At 43.2% G+C, this 22,100-nt stretch overlaps 1 protein-coding gene across 7 annotated transcripts in view; it reads right to left on the reverse strand.

The window, feature by feature from the left end:
• Positions 1-22,100, reverse strand: part of ubap2l (ubiquitin associated protein 2-like) — a 64,645-nt gene that overhangs the window by 486 nt on the left and 42,059 nt on the right. For 3 of the 7 annotated variants that reach the window (XM_084312462.1, XM_084312463.1, XM_084312461.1), the window contains 9 exons: positions 16,783-17,125; positions 16,265-16,356; positions 13,910-13,963; positions 13,438-13,519; positions 9,331-9,551; positions 3,554-3,659; positions 2,374-2,490; positions 1,017-1,084; positions 305-499 (listed from right to left, as the gene is read on the reverse strand). In XM_084312462.1, coding sequence (XP_084168588.1) covers positions 305-499; positions 1,017-1,084; positions 2,374-2,490; positions 3,554-3,659; positions 9,331-9,551; positions 13,438-13,519; positions 13,910-13,963; positions 16,265-16,356; positions 16,783-17,125 — 1,278 coding nt within the window. The remainder of the gene's footprint in view (positions 1-304; positions 500-1,016; positions 1,085-2,373; positions 2,491-3,553; positions 3,660-9,330; positions 9,552-13,437; positions 13,520-13,909; positions 13,964-16,264; positions 16,357-16,782; positions 17,126-22,100) is intronic. The other 4 variants (XM_084312466.1, XM_084312464.1, XM_084312467.1 and 1 more) reach the window with 2 other exon arrangements.

The raw sequence follows: 22,100 nt of genomic DNA on the forward strand, positions 1-22,100 counted from the left end.
TGTTTTAGACATTGAGAAGTTCCAATTTCACTCATAACTCAATTTAGATTATTTATTTTTAGCTTCTGCAGGGCAGTATAGACCATTCGTTTGTGGTCAGAGGACAAAAATGACTGAGATAGCCAACATGCCACTATGTGTAAAAATAATACAGAAAATCTAGTAGCTATGCTCAGTTTTGACATTACACATCGTTCTTGGTATTGGTACCGGGTATTGGTACCGGGCTACTAAAAGCAGGATATCAGGGGACAAACGACCAATACTGATGTAAACCTCCTCCACCAGAGTCCACACACAGTACCTGTCCTTCCTGCTGCAGGTGGTGGTGTAGTATCTGAGAGTGGGCTTGTTGGTGCGGAGCCAGGATGTGCATGAAGGGGGCAGGGGCGTAGCCTGCAGCGGCAGGGGCATTGATGGGGCCCCCGCTGCCCAGAGCCGAGGGCAAGCTGAAGGAAGCTGCCGGCGTGCCAGCGTGGAAACCCTGCTTCTCAAACGACTGCAGAGAGAGAAGAGGGCATACGACCAGTTTGTTAGTTCAAATGATCAAAAAGCAAGTCGGTAAAACAAAATAAATGTTCAAATTGCATATCTTTGGATGTTTGGGGCATTTGAATGTTAAATGGCACAATGGTGTGACATTAATGTTAGCCGTCTCTCCATTTTTTAGGACCAGTGGGGATAAGGTTTTATATGACGGGTGCAAGGGATGGACAAAAAAAATTATAAAATAAAAAAGCCATCCGATTTGAGTTCTATGCAATTCACTAGATGCAGGATGAGACACCAGTCACCCTTGTATCATTCACAGAATAACCCATTGTAGAGAATAGAGACACCACATTTACACAGTGAAACCTCACCACGGTTTGCGATATCATAGCAACTGCAGTTATATGTATGCATTCAAAAATATCAAGGAGGGTTAGCGTTCGGTGCGTTATTAATATTACAAAACCCAAACATTCCGTCGGCGCTAAAGCAGCCCAGTCCATCAGGCGTATCCTCATGCTGACCTGCGTCTTTGTGTAAACTGATCCCGAAATGTCTGGGACCCCTGTGTTGCTCGATGTCACCGAGACCCCTGCAGAGAAGATACAGGAGAAAAAGAAAACAAACTTACTTCAACAAAACGACAAACCCAAGGCCTTGCAGGAGACACGAGGGGAAAAACAACCCTGTGAACATCCATTAGATGAGCCAGCTTAGATGATGACTGCATGTTGGAGTTGTGCGATTAGCACCATTGCTACATTCTATGGCGTGAGTATGGGTTAAGGAGAGCAGAGAGAGAGGGGCGGGAGAATCACAGGATGCACTGATGAGGATGAGATCACAAGGAGGATGAGATCACAAGAGGATGACGGAGAGAGAGAAGGAAAGAGAAGAAAAATGGTGCAGCAGCTGTCGTGGACTGTATCTGGTCACTGCCATGGTTATTCTAGCACACTGCCTAACCCCCACCACCCCCCCCCCATATTGCCACGGAGACAGGAACACAACACAACAGTTGTGTGGGAAGAAGAAAAATAAAATAAAAAGCCTCAAACTGAAACACAGAAGTAGCCAAATAGCACAAATGGAGAAATCAAACCTCATGCACATCTATAGCAGGTTACATTGTTTTTAGACACCGTTCTCTGGGCTGAGCATTTGTCATGTTTCTTTGACAAAATAATGGGAGCTTTATTGCGTCGTGGTCGAGTGTCAATGTGCTGTTAGTTCCAGGCCACTCTCACTGAACAGACAAGCAACCAAGTATTTTCTGTCACCATTTTGGAGTGTAGTATTCAGGAGACATAGACAAGTACTAGAGCCATTTTGTTGCCCCCCCCCCCCCCTCTGACATAACCAACTTCAACGGGCAGGTACCTCTGGGAGATGCAACTATCAGCCAAGACACCATGAGTGGAAAGCAAGCAGAGCCGGGAAAATGGGACAGCATGGAACCATAGCTACTCATCACCCGTTAGGCCAACAGAGCCCTTAGTGACCGGCAGTCACACGTTTGAGCTCTAACCAAACCCTAAAAGAGGCTCCTAACCTACAGGGAACATGTGATACACCGTCTAACGATCTAAAACCAGATGGGTCCCTAGGGATGAGTAGCCCTGGAGAAGCAGAGATGACAGACAGAAGGGCACGCCGAGCACGGCGAGAGAGACACGGAGCACGGCGAGAGAGAGAGAGAGAGAGAGAGAGAGAGAGGCAGGCGGCAGTCAGCTGTGTATGGACTCCTCTCAGGCGCAGGTAAGCAGCGATGAGGGAGAGCCGAGAGGAGGATGGTAACAAGAGGAAGAGGACGGGGGGCAGCCGCCAAATTTGAATATTTCCCCCTCTTTTCCTCGTTTTTGGGCGTGTGGCGGCACTCACCGACTCCAGGCCCGGTGACGGAGCTGGCCGGCTTGTTTTGTGCGGAAGTGGCGGCGGCCACGGTAGTGCCGTATCCAACCTTACAGAAATCCACACTCTGGCCCATATCCTCATAGCCTGCAACAGTCAGACACACAGCCGCAGCCCACAGCGTTAGACACACCAGGCGGGGGAGGGGCGGAGAGAGGGAGGGAGGGGCAGGCAGGGTGGGGGGGGGGGGGTGGCAGGACAGGAAGTGAGCTGGGGTTTGGTGATGGCAGAAAGCAGCAGATGGTGCAGCTTTGTACTAATGACGAGAGGTGCCGTGTGGTGAGCGTGAAGGTGGAAGACGGGGAGGACATGAGAACAGGACATCAGTAATGAACTAAAGCCAAAGGGAGAGGAATGTAGGGGGGAGGGAGGGGGAGAGAGAAGAGGAGGAGGAAGAAGATGACAGGTTGGCGCCTGGTGAGGGACAGCTGTGAGGATGGACACGTGTGATGGACATGGGACGGATGGAGACGCTCTGAAGTCAACCCCCACTTGCTTATGAGCAGAAGTGAGCGATGGAAGACGGCAACAGGTGACCGATCAACCGAACCCCAGGAAGAGAGGCAGCCAGGCAACACAGTAGCTCAAGTCCACATTTCTACTCCCCTTCTCCACACAATTCCCACACCACACCAAGCCACCTCGGAAAACGGCAAGATGTTTTGTTTTCAGTTCAAAAAAAAAAAAAAAAAAAAAAAAAAAAAAAAAAGGTCAAGGGTTGTCTAGTCGTACAACTTGGTTCCTCGACGTTCTTTGTGAGGAGTGTTTCCTGGTGCACAGACAAACAGGCTAATCAATATGCAAACGAGTTCCAAATGTTCCCTCAGCTGCATTGGCCTAGGATGGAAATCGGGATCATTGTGAATTTGAAAGCAGTTTCAATTACATTCAACTTCGAGACAAGAGGTTGCATTTGAGAGTTAAGAGTCACGCGACAGTAGACCAGTGTACAGAGTAGAAATCCGAATGACCCACAGACACACACTGTATCAATATTGTACATTTAAATTAATTACACATCCAAAAACTCCAAGAGAAGCAGATATCAGTTCCGGTTGTCAGGAACACACAGCAGAACCCGCACGACCACTTGAAACACGCCGTTTCCATGGACTGCGTTGGTAGTGCATGCATTGTTTTGGCGCCTCACCAGTGCTGTATCCATGGGAACCGTAGCCACTGGCCTGTTGGAAGGGCGGGGCAGAAGCGTTGACTCCAACATTCACACCATGCTGCTTTGACGAGGTAGGGGCCACCTGCATGACAAGACAGCCACAGACGTCAGAGGTAATGCTAGAAAACAAATGGCCTTGTGTACATGACTGGCCAAATCATTTTCATTTCAACATCAAAAAGAAACCAGGCTCAGAACCAGACTCTTAACCCTTTCACTACCACACTACAGAAGGTTAACCTTCCACTACCACACTACAGGTTAACCTTTCACTACCACACTAGACGTTAACCTTCTGTAGTGTGGTTGTGAAAGGGTTACCCTTCTGTATTGTCGCTGTGAAAGGGTTAACCCTTTGTTGTGTGACAGTGAAAGGTATCAAATTAGAGATGTTCCGATACCATTTTTTCCTTCCCGATCCGATACCTAAGCTTTGGGTATCAGCCGATACCGATCCGATACCAGTGCATACATGAAAAAATAAATGTATTAGAATATTTTTTTTTACAGCTACCGTTTTATATATACTATTTTTTAGTAATAACTATAAAGTAATGGTATTTATTCAACAACAGGTGATTGTATAGATTAGTATTAGTATCATTAATTGACAACTATGCTCAATGAGTTCACCCACGGAAAGGTTGTTCTTGGGACATTGATTCCGCATGGACATTATACGTTGTTGCACTTGCTACCAGAAGGCTCCGGTTCAGTTAGCTAGTTAGTAGCAGAGGCTCTGTTGTGATTTTTGCACAATAAATATTCAACATTCTCTTTTGAGACTCTGCCTCAGACCCTTATCATTTGGCACTAAAAGCTAAACATTGTCACCGGTATGGGTGTCCGCATTATGTCATTAATTGCGTGCATGTGTGGGAGAGGTCCATCAGCCACATTAGCGTGAGCTAGGTTAGCCAGTTAACGTGAGCTAACGTTAGATGGAAACAAGACAATGTAGCGTTACTAGGGGTGGGACGATACATCGATCCAGATCGATACATCGATGTAATTATCAACAATCGAATCGGATCGATGCGATGTAATAAGATCGATTCATATCGATACTCTTATTTTGAAAATCCTGTGGCGAGTCTCATATCCGCCCAAGAACAACAGCAGTAGCTCCGTGTGTGTAGATGTTACAGCATAGCATTCTCCCTTTCTGTGTGTGTGTGTGTGTGTGCGCGCGTCTTTGGAAAGACCAGATGAGGTCAGAGGAGTTTGATGTTTAAATGTTATTTAAACAGAAACAATATAATACATAATAAATGTAGGCCTATACATGATCATGCAACATCAACAAATTGTTGTAGGAACGGTTTGGGAGAGGGAGGTTGTGAGTTTTGAGTTCCAAAAAATGTAGCTTAAAGTTTAAAGCTCAATATATAAAAACGTGGCACTTTACAGTGAACAGGAGGTCTATTTGTATTAAAAACAATAGATTGATTTTCCTTTAAATGTCTGGAAGAGCTCAAAAATACAAATGTCAAATGATATTTTCATTACCTTTTTTTATCTAAATGTTACTGATTGTGTTAAATGGGCATATGATATCATCTCATATCGATCGCAGGCACCTGAATCTAATCGTATCGTATTGTATTGTGAGAGACTTTGTGATATCGGCAAATATCGTATCGTTGTCCAAAGAATCGATATCGTATCGTATCATGATGAAACTGGTGATTCCCACCCCTAAGCGTTACTGGTGAAAAAGTGATTTACCTTGGAATACTCCTTTGCCAACTTGCTGTACTTTGCTTGCAGGTCTGCAGCCATTATTGCTGGATTATGAATAGTCCCAATTTTAGCCAAGGTAACGTTAAGCTAAAACTAGCTTTTCAGATAGCTCTTAAGATAATGCTAATAACACCAGCAAGCATCAGTCATCAGAGCTCCCCGTCACACTGCTCTGTCGGGACGATGGCATTTAAGAAAGTATCTGCTGTTAAAATGACAAACAGCATTGACACTTTAATTCACGGTCGATTAAAAACATGTTTGTTTTATAATGCTCACTCTCAGCAGGAGAATACCGCACATGTTGTTGATGAATTACGTCATATGGTATCGGAGGCTAGACTTTCGGCATACTCACCGATACCGACACCAGCATTTTAGGCTGTATCGGAGGCATTTCAGATACTGGTATCGGTATCGGAACAACTCTAGTTAAAATCATTAAATAATGGGAGGGCGGCTAGGTGGTGTAGTGGTCTAAGGCACTCGCCACCAATGTGGAGACGCTAGGATTCGCGTGTTCGAATCCAGCTCTCCACATTGTTTTTCAGTTTGGCTGGTCGTCCGCAGTAATACACATTGGCCGTATTACGGGGAGGGAAAAACTGAAGGGTGGGGATCGAACGTTGTGAACAAGCGACTCCTACAAGTCGGTTGGTGCGCCTGCGCAGTAGAATCAGGAAGTGTCGGGGGCAGCGTGAGCCTCCCACGCGTTACTCCTCGACACTGAGAGGTCGAGCTGCGCAGGTGAAAAGATGCGACTGCTGTTACCTCAAGTACCGGAGGGGACTTGTGCTATGTATGACTTAGTCCTCACTGCAGCCGGCTTGTGGGAGGCAAGAAACAGCGTTCGTGACAGGGGAGGGTTGAATTGGATGATACGAAATTGGGATGGGAGAAAATATAGAAAAATGGGAGAAAAAGTGGATCAAAAAAAAAAAAATCATTAAATAATGATTGATGTCGTGATCCACTGTGCTTACTTAGTAAACCATGTTTACTTCCTCTGACATCAGTGCTTCAACACCGCTCTCAAAGTCTACGCCACAAAATTAGGACAAAAATTACAACACCGGTATTACCAGGACATGACTAGTGTCGAGTGCTTACTTTGATCTTTAACTTTATGCAGCTACAATTCTGTCCATCTACATGTTATTCATTTATTTTCAATGAGTAGTATCCAATTGTTGGACAAATAAGTTGACGTTTGGTTCTAATTTAAGAATAAACCAATGGGCAGTAATGCCTTCTGTCAATTTTCTATCAGTCCATTGATGGATCAATGTAGCTGCAGCCTTAGTTAGTACTGTTGCTGATCTGGTCCTCTGAGCTCCTCGCCAGTTGAGCTTTTGCTGCTGCAGGGTTTAAATTCGACAGATTGCCAAATCCTCCACCATCGTTGTGTAACTGGCCGTGTGGTCTCTAGAGCCTTCTTTCTCTCCCTAAAGGTGAAAGCTACTCTGTACTGCACAGACCTGAACTACCGTAAATCCTCTAATAGTGGAGGGTACTCAAATAGACAGAGGACGGGCCTCTTATAATGGCCGGGGGTTTGATACATGCAGACAAATACAGGCCGGCTTCGAATACAAGGTAGCAAAAATAAAGTTTTATTTTATTTTTCGTGCCGTGATATAGAATGAGATAAACCCTTGCCAATGCAAATTAAGTGCTGCCTCTCTCTACACCGACTACATAAACGTTTCCCTCTCGTTGCCGTTAGCATTAGCGTTAGCCAACGTTGTCATAGCTAGATCTGTGGTGTCGGCTGGATGACGTTGGCTTAGTTTGCAAACGTTAGTTAACGTTCGCTATCTATATGGCGTTGGCAGGCGGGGCTAGCGTTGTCCAGTTGACATTACAGATCATGATGCTATGATAGCGTTAGCTAAAGCTATTGCCTGCATGTTATCAACTCGATTAGACTCGGGTAGAGTCGAGAAGGGAAGGTACCAGACGCAAAATTGTCCCTGCAACCAATAGACAGTTCCAACTTCAGTGTGTGAATTACGTTAATCCACCAGTTTCACAATTACTCAACTGCACTCAATATTTAAATACCAATGTTAGTCTAAATAAATGTAGACAGACAATGTGCGTATTAAAAAATAGAATGGATTATGTCCATGAGTGTCATTTTTTTTTAAATTAAGGCCTGCCTCTTATAAGCCTCTCTCTAATAAAGGCCTGGTGCTCTTTGCAGCTGAGGTAAATACAAGACCTGTCCAATATTAGAGGATTTACGGTAGTATTGATAACACGCTTAGTATTTTACAAGTTAGTTTTTTTTTTTTTATAAATGTGGGCACAGATATGCGAAAATTAACTAAATGGGTTTTATATTTATATATAAAAAAAAAAAAAAAAACACAATTAAAATAAGAACAGCATACACCGGTGGGGGCAGTGTACAGGTAATGCACCTGAACATGCCTGAACACAGTAACACCGGTATCACAGACTACCGCGGCAAGCCTATTGCAAAATAGTGTTTGATGCAACGCTACAGCACTTGATAAAATCAAATTCAAAAAGGGGAAACCTTTTTAAAATAGAGCTTCTGAAAGGCAGTGTCATGTTAATCTCTTGTAGTGATTAGTTGAGGCGGATAGTAGTGGCAGTTCACAGTGGCGGCTCGCCACTAGGGGCGCTCGGGCGCCGCCCCCCCTCAGGCCCTGCCCTGGTTATATGAGAGAACAAGAAAAATAATTTTAGTTTTTTGTTTTATAGCCCTATAAATAATATAAACATGTTTAAAATTAATAATATTTACTCATTTTAAGTATGTTTGTGTTTCCAATGCACAATATAACGTTATTATATAAAATAAAAAATACTCGTTTTCTTGAACAGTTTTTCGGCCCGGGCTAGACGCGACAGCACTCTGAGTGCGCGTCACGGTTTGATCGCTGTATCCATCGCAGCCAATCAGTGCGTAACGCGTTGTGCGTTGAAATATGACTATTATGTTGGAATCCGGGCGCGATTTGAAGCGGTCTAGGCAGCAGCGTCAAGAATTTCTGTAGCCGCATTTCGCGGAGACGCTCTCTGATTGGCCGACGCCAGTATTTTTTTCCGTAGCAGAATTTCGCGGAGACGATCTCTGATTGGCCGAATCCAATTTCTAATGTTCCAATTCTAGCTTATTCCTAGGTTGGTGGTAGAGATACTAGTTGTGTTGTTGTGAGATGCAGCCGTTTGTCTTAGAGCGTGACTGCAAGTTCTTTAGACGGTTAAGCTTAGGCACTCTTTCAAAGTTGGTTAAGGTTAGAGTTTGTCTTAGAGCATGGCGATAGAACGCCAGGTAGTTTGCAGTCTGTTCGACGCGGAAATGGACAAAGAAATGTACTTGTGTTGTGTGGTGCTAACTGCAGTGCTAACAAGCTAACACTTGGCTAACAAGCTATATGGCGGATGCAGTCTGGACACAGTGGACAGTGGTCTGGAATACATCAACAGTGGATTATACACTTTATCAAGCGAAGCCCTCCTGCCCTGGACGTTTCAACTAAACAGTGAGTCTCTCTCTCTCTCTCTCTCTACACAGCTGTCTCCGCGAAATGCGGCTACGGAAAAAAGTATTGACTGTGCTTGCTGAGACGATAATAGGCTAGCGATTCAAAACTCGCTGCTGTGTTGTGAACTATAACATTAATTTAGCTGCTGCTGATGCATAATGAATGAATGGTGAGTTGTTTAAAATGACAACATACATGTGTTAATTATTTGATTTGATTGATCCGAGAGACAGAGAGAGAGATTGCTCCAGAGCATCTCAGAGCATTACATTTTCAACTCGACCTCCTAACGTGAACTGCGACCCACAAGGCACCAGCGGCACCAGCCGCTACTGGCAGTTCATCTAGAACCTTTGTCGCACAAGTTGCAAAACCATAACTAAGACATTCAGCTAAGCGGTCACCATGCGATGGCAAGCAACAGTAGTCAGTAACCAACTCATGCTGTGCCATTGGAGGCAGCGTCCAGGCAGCATGTGGGGGGCTCACCGGGAACACCGCTGGTCCGTACTGGAAGGTATTGGGCATGCCTGGCATGCCGGTGTAATAGGGCAGGCTGGTGTAGCTGTAGCCGGGCGGCAGTGCGGGGTTGAGGAAGGGCTGCTGCGCCGTGTGATGGGTCTGGGCCTGGTTCTGCTGCTGGGTCTGGGCTAGCGTGGTGGCCGGAGCAGGGGAAGACGCGTCGCCTCGACCGAACTTGGATAGGTCACCTGGGGGATGAGGATGGAAAGAGTGAGAGAGTAACGGTTACAATTGACCCGTCTCAACCCCCCCCCTTCTTGATCCTCCAATCGCAACTGTTGCTTTCCATCAACATTAGAGGATCAAGAAAAGAGGGCGGAGTTTATATGAACAGGTATGGTCAGCAGAAATACCTCCTTCAGTGATGCTTCAGTGTTGGATGCTTCCTCCTAAGGAATAAGGTGAATGCCAATCACTACTACTAACCAGTATGAGTAATAATCACCGACAGTAATTGTTACAAAGGATCAGATTAAACCGAATATATATATTTATTTATTGATATATATTGCATAGTATTTGTATATCGTTTGATATCCCTTGTATATTCCTTGTACATATACACGGAATATCCCTTTAGCCCAGACCATAATATTTCATTCTCCTATTGGACAGCGGTCCACAGGCGCCAGAGCCGCGCCTCCGGAGTCAGGTTCAAAGTCACCGTCAAGACATGTCTGGACATGCCCGGCCTTGCCCAGGGATACGCGACAGAAATTAGATTGGCACTAGTTTGTTCACCGTGCGTATAAATACGGCGCAGGTGAATACAGAAGCACTTAGTCTTACTTAGTCTTATTTAGTCAGAAGTCAAGAGTTACCCAATAAGTTGAAGCCTCACCCACGATACAACATGCGGTGAAGTATGGCCTGTTTGGCCCCAGAATAGAGCATTGAGACCGCGTGCGAATTAATAACTGAATTGTCAGAGTTTGGCGCTATACCGTCGAGTGCGACATATTTCTATTAAGTCAGTGATAGTCTATTTGTGTATAGTGTATCGTGCGGCTAAAGTTCTACAGTGACCAGCATCCCCAACGCTTCCTCGTATTAGCTAGAGTTCTTATCCAGGCTGGGCTGCTTTCATGGCGCTTTCACCCGAGGAGACCTAGACGAGAACCGTGTGGACATGTACACTGGATTAATCTACCCGACGACTACATAGCCCTTTGCGGCTGGAATATATTTGCTTTGGTCCTGTGATTTATGGAGCGGAGAACCACCGACGCCTGCACGTGTTGGATTTACCCCGCGAGGAGCCAAGTCGAGTCGGCGCCTCAGAGAGCCTGAGGCCGGCTAGCTTTCTTCACTGTGGAGCTACAGTCTACGGAGAACAGCTGTATTCGTCTGTGGATCAAGAGGCTATTGCACCGTCTCCTGTACTTGGAGTCTCCTTAGTCATCGTTGACCAGACTCTCTACTACCGACAGATCTTCTACCCCTGCTGGCTTACAACCAGGGGGACCCTTCCAGTATCTCCCGCTATATATTACTAGTGTACCATAGATATAATTCCCTAAGATTCAGGTTGTATAATTACCTCCTGCGTAACCAGAGAATGGACATTCATTGTTGATTTGCCTACGCACATTCCTTTGCCTTACAAGTGCATTCAAAGTATAATCGAGAAGTATTATGTACCTTTTGCTGCAATAAATACTTAAAGACAACTTTGTGTAGAACCGGTTCATTGTGGGAAATGTTCATTATATTTATATATCATGTACTGTATGGCCAGTAATTAAAGTACATAAAGCGGTAGTGGTTTAATGATACCATACTTATCAATACAGTCAGGGAATTGTACCCCTCAGTTACAGTAATCATCGTCTTTATGACAGCAATGGAAATTGCCATCTCACACACAGTATCAAGAATCTTCATTAACCTCTTAAGCCCGATGGGTCTGGTACCGGACCCACAATGGCATCACGCCATAAATCCATCTCTACAGACTGTATGAATTAATGTTGCATTTTTTTTCTCTTCAAATGTAGCCAAGAGTGAGGACCCTAACCCTGTCAAAACAGCAGTCAAAGTGTATATTTTCAGCATTACGTTTGTTTACCAATGAGTTTAACTGTTATTAGTGAAATATATAAGATTATAGAAATCTCAGGGCATTCGGTCGGAAACCGGCGCATATTGACGGGAGGAAGTAGCGCAGCCAAAAGTGAGTGTAGTCTTTTGAAGGAAGAGACAGAGGGCTTTCAGATTTAGGAAAAACTACACTACCCAGCTCATCCCAGCCCCTGTCAATCATCGGACTTCTGGATTAATTTTTTTATTTCTGTTATTTTTCGGGATTATCTCACACAAACCTGAACGTTATTGCCATAAAACAGAACGCAGTTAGTTTCTCTACCTTTCTATGAATGTCTAGCAAAAAAACGGCGTTGCAATCTGATGAAAAATGGCGGAGAAATTAACATGATAAAGTAACTTACAGTAGATTTCTTTCATGGTTTTTGCTGCACGCCTGGCGATACTAAATCCAGATTGATCTCTGCCATTGGAAAGGGGAGATTTGGCCCGATCCACAGATATGCCACTTGGCCACAATAATGTAATTTATATGCCTGATATTCTATAATCATATTTCATGTGTCTGGATGGCAGAATTCAGTAGTGTATCTACAAAACCTTCCCTTTATTCATTTGCTTAGATTTTTTGTACATGTGATATCAAGAAGGTGCTGAATGAGTGGCAGTTTTTCATGTCTGGTCATTTTTAGCATGGTGTTATTCACAGTCAAAAGATTAAAATAATAAAATAAAGAAAAATGAAAAAAAATATATAATTGATATTCTCCTTTGGTTCATTACAATTTACTCAAGCCTAGTAACAGACAACATTTCTGACACTGGGAATACATTTCCTGAGATCCATAGATGTCCCTAGATACCAAGAACATGCAAATGATGATTTTTAGGATGATTTGCCCACCGGCACTTTGGCGACCACTAGTGGCTCGGTGTGCATATTTTGTAATACAATATCGAATTGAAGGCTTATTTGTTGCCTGTTGATAGCCCTTTCACGTGACAAAATCCGTTCAGCGGTTCTCGAGTTACATGCCGGTATTTGAGGCTTGTGCAAAGTACAGTATTGCGCAAAATACCACTCCCGACTCTTGGGGCTCTAGTTCCGTCAATCCAATGATACCCCACGTGGGGATGTATGAATCAGGGATCTAGGTGAAAAACTAACGAGCGAAAACAGGAAGCGAATAACAGCCAAATGAATTGAAGTCTATGAGAAAACTGAGTTTTTCATTGTACACAGTTTACCAAAATCACTCCTAATCACTCATTTCTGAATGGGGTCTTTATGAAATTTGGACATGTACTACATAAGGCTTCAGGCTATGGATCTATGGAGTTTGTTAAGCCATACCACCTTCTGGGGAAATACTACCTCTGGACTACCAACTACTACAGAAAAACTTGAGTAACAAGTTTTTCTACAACTCAAGTTCAGACCTATGTTACTCTATTTCACTAGCACTAAAAGTGATCTCCCTTTATTGTATCATAAACTTCAGAATGTTATCTTTCAAAGGAGACCAGGGTCATGCATGTGCTATAAGTATAAAGTATAGTATTTTGGTTTGCAAATAAAGTATGCAGTCCTCAAAAACTAAAACTAAAATGGCCACTTTTGGGGGCGCAAACAGAATAAACCCAGGGTGAGTTCCACAAACAGAATCAACCAGGGGTTAGTTCCACAAACAGAATAAACCCAGGGTGAGTTCCACAAACAGAATAAACCCAGGGTTAGTTCCACAAACAGAATAAACCCGGGGTTAGTTCCACAAACAGAATAAATCCAGGGTGAGTTCCACAAACAGAATAAAACCAGGGTGAGTTCCACAAACAGAATAAACCCAGGGTTAGTTCCACAAACAGAATAAACCCGGGGTTAGTTCCACAAACAGAATAAACCCAGGGTGAGTTCCACAAACAGAATAAACCCGGGGTTAGTTCCACAAACAGAATAAGCCTGGGGTTAGTGGAGAATAAACGCAGGATTAGTTCCACAACAGGACACACCAGAAGAGGACAAGGGCTCACCAGAGTAAGGGTTGTTGTTCAGGCTGCCATCTCTGCCCGTCAGTGCGGCGTTGGGGGTCGCAAACGGAATGCTGTAGTAATCCTGACCGAGAGAAAAGAGCTTAAAAAAAAGGGACCATACCGGTATGATGATAAACCTAGCTTAAAATCTTTCTCCTGGTTGTGCTAACAAACATATAGGGTGGGTTGCACCAACTAGGCTTAATTTTATCTAAAATGTCTTGTAATCAAACATTAGTTACACTAGCTAATCTAAAAAAGCATATGGTGCTCAGGAAAGGAGTCGAGGGTAATGTAAAATATGTGTGCCGATTAATAAATGGGTTATTTAGACAGGTATGGTCCTTTCCAAGACATTCTTTTCATAGAAGAGCTAGGTCATGAATTATTCAAATGAAGACAAATGTTGTACAAAGTATGCTTCGACAGTGGTAACCAGCTGCCATAATTCCAGTCATAAATCAAAGCTCACCAGCGGTATTCTGGTCTGCAGCATCTGTAGGTCATCATAGCCATACACCTGAGGCTGAAAGAGACGAGGGCAAACATCAGATAATAGTATCACTACACCACACACAGACATACACCTGAGGCTGAAAGAGATGATGGCAAACATCAGATAATAGTATCACTACACCACACACAGACATACACCAGAGACAGAGGCAAACATCCGATAATAGTATTACTATGCCAAAACAGCCACACACCTGAGACTAGGGGTGGGAATCACCAGAGGCCTCACGATACGATACTATCACGATACTAAATATATTGCGATATGCTGAGTATTGCGATATATTGCGATTTATTAGCTTTTTTCAACTGCAAAGTAAAACGTTGTCAACATGTTTTATCTAATAAAATAAAGTTCAGTCTGTTCATCGCACTTCAATCATTTTTATTGCAGAACATGGTATTTTCTCAAGTAGACAGATGTAAACACTAGGGGTGGGGGAAAAAATCGATACGTAGTAGTATCGCGATACTTTGCGTGGCGATACAGGGACGCCAAGTATCGATATTTAATTATTCATAAAAAATTATTAATAAATAAATAAAATATTTGTATAAGGAAGTTGCATTGTTCATTTCAATACCTGTAATAGTACAGTAGTCCACACACACACGTGCATTCAGTTAAGTTGGAATATGACTGTTACTTGTAATAACTGTTTGTCAGGTACATGCAACACAGATTATTTGTTTTAGGGCTGTCCCCGACTAAGGATTTGGATGGTCGACTAGGATTGGCCAAAATGTGCCGTTAGTCGACTATTGGTCGACTTAAAAATAAAAATAAAAAGTACCGGTATACTATTTTTAAACTTTTTTATTTTTATTTTGTATCATTCCATTTGGGCTGTGGGGGGTGCTTAATGTCTGAAGGAGTCGACTGAAGGCTTCTTGTCCTCTGCAAAAGCATGCAATTGGTCCACTGATGGATACATCTTGATATTTGTCTAGTCTAGTGTGTTCATTAGATGGGTGAAATCCTCTTTCAGTGCCTCTGTGCCTGTTTTCGTAGGCAGTTAGCCTCTGGTATGCGTGCCATTAGCGTTAGCCACGCTTCTATGCCTCTTCTTTTGGAAATGATAAAAAAAAATTATTATATTAAGAGGTTGGCCAGTCGACTACGGCTCCTTTCGACCGATTAGTCGACTAATCGATTAATAGGGGTCAGCCCTGTTTACATCCGTCTGCTTGAGAAAATACCATGTTCTGCAATAAAAATGTTTGAAGGGAGATGAACAGACTGAACTTTATTTTATTAGATAAAACATGTTGACAGTTTTACTTTGCAGTTGAAAAAAAGGTAATAAATTAAATGTGATCAAAAAATAATAATAAATTGGGGGGCAGGTGGCGCACAGAGATTACGTTCGTCACCAACACCGGGAGACACTGGATTCGCCTGTTCGAATCCAGCTCCCGGCGTTGCTATCAGCTTGGCTGGCCTCTCACACTGATACAATTGGCTGTATCAGGGGGTGGGAAAGCTGAAGGGTGGGTCCTGGGCGTTGTGGACAGCGACCCCTACAGTTCGGTCGGGGCGCCTGCTCAGCAAGGGTTGGAACTAAGGAGAGATAGTGTGGCCTCCCACACGCTACACTCTCCCCGGTGAGAACCTGCGCGGCCAGGTTGGCCTGCCCCAGGCTGCACATGCGTCGGAGGAAAGCATGTGACAGTCTCCGGTCTCCCGGACCAATAGTAGGGGAAAGTACGCAACAACCAGGAAGGGTGGGATGGGAGAAAAATCGGGAAAAAGGAGGGGAAGAAATATATATAAAAAAAAATAATAATAATAATATTCGCAATACTCAGCGTATCGCGATATATTTAGTATCATGATACTATCGTATCGTGACGTAAGTATCGCGATAGTATCGTATCGTGAGGTCTCTGGCGATTCCCACCCCTAGTAAACACTGTAATCTGTGTTGCATGTACCTGACAAACTGAACTGTTTGTATTACAGTCATATTCCAACTTAACTGAATGCACACGTGTGTGGACTACTGTACTATTACAGGTATTGAAATGAACAATACAAAAAAATATATACAAAAAATATATTTTTTATAAATAATTAAATATCGATACTTGGCGTTCCTGTATCTATACAGTATCGCCACGCGAAGTATCGCGATACTACTACGTATCGATATTTCCCCCCACCCCTACCTGAGACAAAGACACAATGGCAAATATCCGATAATAGTATCACTACACCACACACACACACACATGAGACGATGGCAAATTTTACTTATTACGTTTGTCATCCGAGGTCATTATTAGCATAGTTTGGCGTCACTACACTTACAGGGTAGGCGTGCAGCAGTCCAGGGGCCATGATGTAAGAAGGGTTGGGCAGCAGAGGGGGCACTCCAGGTGGCAGGTTTGGAGGCGCTTTCCCTATAAACAGATGAGGATAATTTTTTTGTGTTAATAATTAAATACATAAAACAAACAGTGTGCAGCCAAGTGGTTTTTAGGATTATATTTACATTTGATAAATGTTTCATTTCATCTCTTCTTTATCCCTTGCTGTGCTGTACTATTGACAGCAAAGTAATTTCCCCTGGGGGATAATAAAGGTCTAGTCTTATTTTATATACATTAGCCAACAACAAACCCGTGTTTGCCTCTTCACGTCACACAAGAAAGAAATAAAAACCTATTAATAACGTCCACCAGGAACAGAAACTCTTTATATTATTCCCACGTGTCACGCATGCCGATTACGGCGCAGCGCCATAAAAAACATGGCTCATCGGCCACGGCTGTCACTTAAGAGACAATCACCCGTTATTTGATTACGGTCGCCTGTGGTTTTCCTACCAAGGTGTCTGGTAGGATGCTGCTGTAACGGAACACTATCGATCAGAAGAGAGTCTGGGGGTCCCATCTGACCTGAGACTGCCGAGCCGCCTCGTGAGGATGAAGGGGGGATGGCAGAGACCGCCGAGGACATCGCGGCAATGGCCTGGGGGCCCATGGAGGCCGGGTTGAGGCCCATGGCCACCAGGTTGCTGACGGGGCCCAGGCCGGAGGGGGCCGACACTGCGGAGCCCTGAGGGACCCCGTGGGAGACCTGCTGCGCTGCGATGGGGACAGAGGAGGAGGCCACGGCCGAGGGGAAGGAGGAGGAGTGCAAGCTGGAGTCCCCGTCGATGCCGGGATGCTGCGGCAGACAGAGCGGAGGGTGGAATTAGATTACATCTCCATTAGGGTGGAGGGATAAGCATCTAATGCATCCCCTTATCGGAGGAAGTGCAGGTCGGAAATGTTGCTCACACACATACACGATTAAATCGTTCATTCTATGGCTACTTGTAGATACAACAGTTTAAACCACTACTCCTAACACGAGAGACCAGGGTTCTCTTAAAGGAACACGCCAACATTATGGGAAATTTGCTTACAGTCTCCAGAGTCAGACAAGAAAATAGATAATGGTTTTCTCTTTGTGTGTTCAGTAGAAAGCAAGCCTAGCACAATGAATGGAAGAGAGGGAGAGATGTTAGCTGGCCAACAGCTAGGATAACCGCCAACCGGCACTGTCCGCTTCCATTCATTGTGCTAAGCTAGGCTAACATACAGCCGAATCTCTTTCTACTGAACACACTTCTCTCACTGTGGAGAAGACAGTATGTGAATTTCCCACAATGTTGACTACCGTATATGTGTTGGCAATAGGATAAAGAAGGTTCCATCAACTGGTCCACATCAGAGTTGTGATGTGTAACATTTTGTGGTGGGAAATACTGAATACAAGGCTTTTAGCATGAGAACAGTAACACGATACCGACATGTTATTACAACATGGTATAATAATGGTTACATCTTCTACTTCTGATTTAACTGGTCCCATGTTTACCAAACACCCAGGCGCCATTACCTCATATACAAGTTTAATTTGGGTCATATTAAACACGCAATATAAAAATGAAAAAAAAGGATACGTTATATGTATACGATAAACAATGCGGTCTGTTGGGTTAGATCCTAATGTGAAAAACTGATTTTATATGTCTGCACTTTATGTGCTCATTTTATGTCCATCTTTTTTCTGTTGTGAAGCACTTTGAGCTGCAGTTTCTGAATGAAAGGTGCTATACAAATAAAGTGTATCATTATATGTGAAAACACCGGTATAAACCATTTCCTGGCTGAACTGCCTCCACTGCTCACACAGGAACACTCTGCTCTGATCAGGGAACAAAATAAGCACCCACCAAACGCCGATGGCGTGTAGATTTCCTCTTTGGCTGGTAAATTACGGAGGCTACTCAGCCACTCTGGCGTGTAAAAAAATTGGGAGCCAAATGAGCATACGAGAGTAATATTACACCAGGGCTATACAGTGTGAGCATTTCACTCGCATTTGCCCCTAAAAATAGATTTGTGCGAACCGGAAAAATCATTTTAGGAGCACAGTGTGTGAGGAATAGTCTTGCTTAGTGTCAACTGCGCAATTGTCATTTCATGACACGGACCAGCTCTCGAGTCATGCTGCTTCTATGTGCAACGAAAACTCCGCGAGCAGCGGTTCCAATTGTCTAACATGCTTTGCATCCTCGCCAGTCATTTATACCCCACGTTGTACTAAAAACCTTAACTACTGTAATGTTATCTGCTAACGGAGTACCGTACTTTTCGGACTATAAGCCGTGGCTTTTCCCCCCATTTTTCGACCCTGCAGCTTATATAACGGTGCGGCTTATATGTGACTCGACATGACCAAACCCGAAAATGTAAAAATCTAAATATTGCTTTTTTGACTGCATTAAAATGTTATTTATCTGTTCCCTTATTTGCTAAACTTAATACAACTTGTAAATGAGTTAATTCTTGTTATTTGTCCGACAGTATTGTGTCCCAAGTAATTACATATGGTAATTAAACATTAAAACACCTGCGGCTTATAGTCCAGTGCGGCTTATATATGTACACATTCAATTTAGCTGCTGCGGCTTATAGTCAGGTGCGGCTTATAGTGCGAAAAGTACGGTACTTCAACTAAGCTAACCTGCTAACTACTGTAAGCCATCACTGGGAACGCTCAGAGGCATAGTGAGGGAAGGGGGGGGCTGATAATCTCTGTGTCTGTCGATCTTTGTGTGTGTGTTAGGGGTGTAACGATGCATAGATTAATCGAAATGCATCGATTCTAATGTGACGATTCAACTGCATCGATTTGAAAATGTTAGAATAGAAATTAATCGGAATAAAAAATACTACCAGTATATATATATTTTTTTTTTAATGTTTTTTTGTGTGTGTATTGTTTTTATGTTTTGTGTATTGCCTGAATAATCGTAATCGAAATGAATCATTGTGAGGTCACATCGTTACACCCCTAGTGTGTGTGTCTCGCTCCCTCTCTCTACATCTCTCTGAACCTATTTCATTCAAAAGGAAGATATTGATAGACTGTAGCTATAGTATATAGCTCAGTAGCTGTAACAGAATAATTGTATTAATTAGCGTTTAAATCATAATGAATTAAATAATTGTATAAAGAATGTTCCATGTTGTCATGTAATAATATATTCAATTACCTTTCATATCTGTATCAAAGTCAAAATGTTGGTATTGTGACAACACTACAACATACAAAAGCAGCTTGTGGCAACAATTACGGGTAGGGATGGGTACCGAACAGGTACTTTTAAGGGTACAGACCGAATCACGTCGGTACTCCAATCTTTTTGTCCGATGACGTCAACGTTTCGTTTACCACAAAACGAAACCTATGAAGTGTGCCGCACGTTCACATGGCTGCAATATTATATATATATTAACAAATTGTTCTAAACATCCCTCGCACCAGGTTACGGATTTTTGGGGACAGAGCCTTCAGCGTGGCGTCCCCTACCCTCTGGAACTCCCCCCCCCCCCCCCCGAAATCCGCAACGCCCCAACCCTGGACACCTTCAAATCTGCTCTAAAAACACACCTCTTCACCAAGGCTTTTCCCCATCAATTAGTTTAGATTAGGTCCATTATCCCTTACCTTCCCTCATCCCCCCTTCCCCCCTTCCCCCCCCCCCTATTTTCCTTGCCCTATTTTTTGTCCTGATTGTGAAGCGACCTTGGGTTCTCTGAAAGGCGCTATATAAATTTGATCTATTATTATTAATGAATGAATTAATAAGTTTGGATTTAAATTATAATAAATTTTTTTACAACTGGGGTAGGTACATTTTATCGACTAAAGTACTGAAAAAAGGTACCGTTGGGTACCGGTTCAAATGTGAAGGTACCCAACCCTAATTACGGGACTGCGCAACAGAAGTACTCCTGGCCAGTCGTGAGCACAGAGCAGCACATAGCCCATTGAGAACATGATCCAATGATGTAATCCACCAAATCACAAGTTTCCAGATCTCGTGTCTTGATATCAGGCAGGCTTTTCTGTATTTTTCACACATCCCAATTTAGTTGTTATGCAAATTCCCTTCCTGGTCGTTGTGCGCATTGCCCCACTGTCGGCCTGGGGAGGGTGTAGAACAACCACATGCCTCCTCCGATACATGCAGAGTTGCCAGCCGCTTCTTTTCACCCGACAGCGAGGAATTTCACTGGGGGAACATAACACGGAGGTTCATGCTATATCCCCCTGATCCCCTCCCTGCTGAACAAGCGCTAGGGATGGGCGTGAGTAAACGATTACTCGTAGCTTAAATTATAAATTTTTATGAACAGAAATATATATATATTTATTTTTTTTAGTGCCGTCAATCGATTAAAATATTTAACTCGATTAATCGCATGATTGTCCATAGTTAAATCATTAATCGCAATTTAATCGCATTTTCTTTTTTTTTAACCATAAACGGATATTTGTTTTAATACTCAACAAATGCTTGCTTGCTTGCTTTTTTTTTTCTTTTTTTTTAACAACTTCATTTATTTATTTTTGCGTTTATCGCTTTTCTGGTCAAGCATGACCGACAGATGTAGGGTGAAACGGGAGAGAGAGCAGGGGAAGACATTCGGCAAATGACGGCGGGTCCGAGAATCGAACTCAGAGTCAACCAGATCCGTGACGCAGCACGGTATTCCGCGACGCAGCGCGGTACATGGTGTGCTACTGGAGCACCCAACAACAAATGCTTGCTTTATGCAGCCATTTAACACAAAAGGATGACCCATTGCAAATTTGCATCAAATTCAAAACAGAGTGATGCACAAAATAACTTAAAAGAAAATAATTATTTAAAACAATGAATAAAGTGCATGAAATAATAGGGGAAAGAAAATGTTAGGAACGTGTTACATTAACCCACACAAGGGCTGAGAACACACACCCCTCCCTCTCTCTCACACACACACTCTCCCAGCTCTCTTTCTCTCTCTTGCCCCTTCCTCATCTCTCACCCCCCCTCTCTATCTCTCCCTCTATCACACACACACTTTGAGTCAGAAACAAACATACTATCAATGAGAGTATCAATAATACACCCGAGTGAAGTCTAATACAAATGTATTTTTTATTTTTTAATCTGGCGATAACGCATTAATACCACGTTAACTTTGACCGCCTTAATTTTTTTACATATCTTTTCACATGTATGTGTAAGATTATAACTGTTTGTTGTAGGGATGCCCCGATCACATTTTTTGCCACTGATACCGATCACCGATCGTCTATGAGCCATATTGGCCGATACCAATACCGATCGTTTTTGGTTTTATAAAAAAATATATATATATATATACTTTTTTTTTTATAAAATATATATAATTATACTTGTAGTTGTATTATCTGCGAGACATCGCCACCACGCAACAAGTCAAAATGCTCGCTATCTCCACTGTCTGTGTATACTCCTGCTTTGGTCAAATCACATTCAGCATGCCCTCACCAGGGTATATCTGCGGCTCTGCAGATAGCCCCGTTCGTGACTGTGATGCAAGCCAGGGGCTCGAATATGCATCGAATCAATGTTATAAGACATTGATATCAGGTCCTCAGGAGCTATCTGTAGCTACTGCTAGCCTGCTAGATAGCGTTAAGACAACGCCTCAGTGAACTATTTAGTTTAATGGGACATTTCGTTTTGAACAGTGAGCTAACGTGAGCTACCGAGCTAACGGAGGTATCATGCACTATTAGACTATTGCTGGAGCATTTGTTGATATCAGGAGCT

Source organism: Notolepis coatsorum (genome assembly GCF_963971535.1).
Source record: "Notolepis coatsorum genome assembly, chromosome: 4".
Taxonomy (NCBI): domain Eukaryota; kingdom Metazoa; phylum Chordata; class Actinopteri; order Aulopiformes; family Paralepididae; genus Notolepis; species Notolepis coatsorum.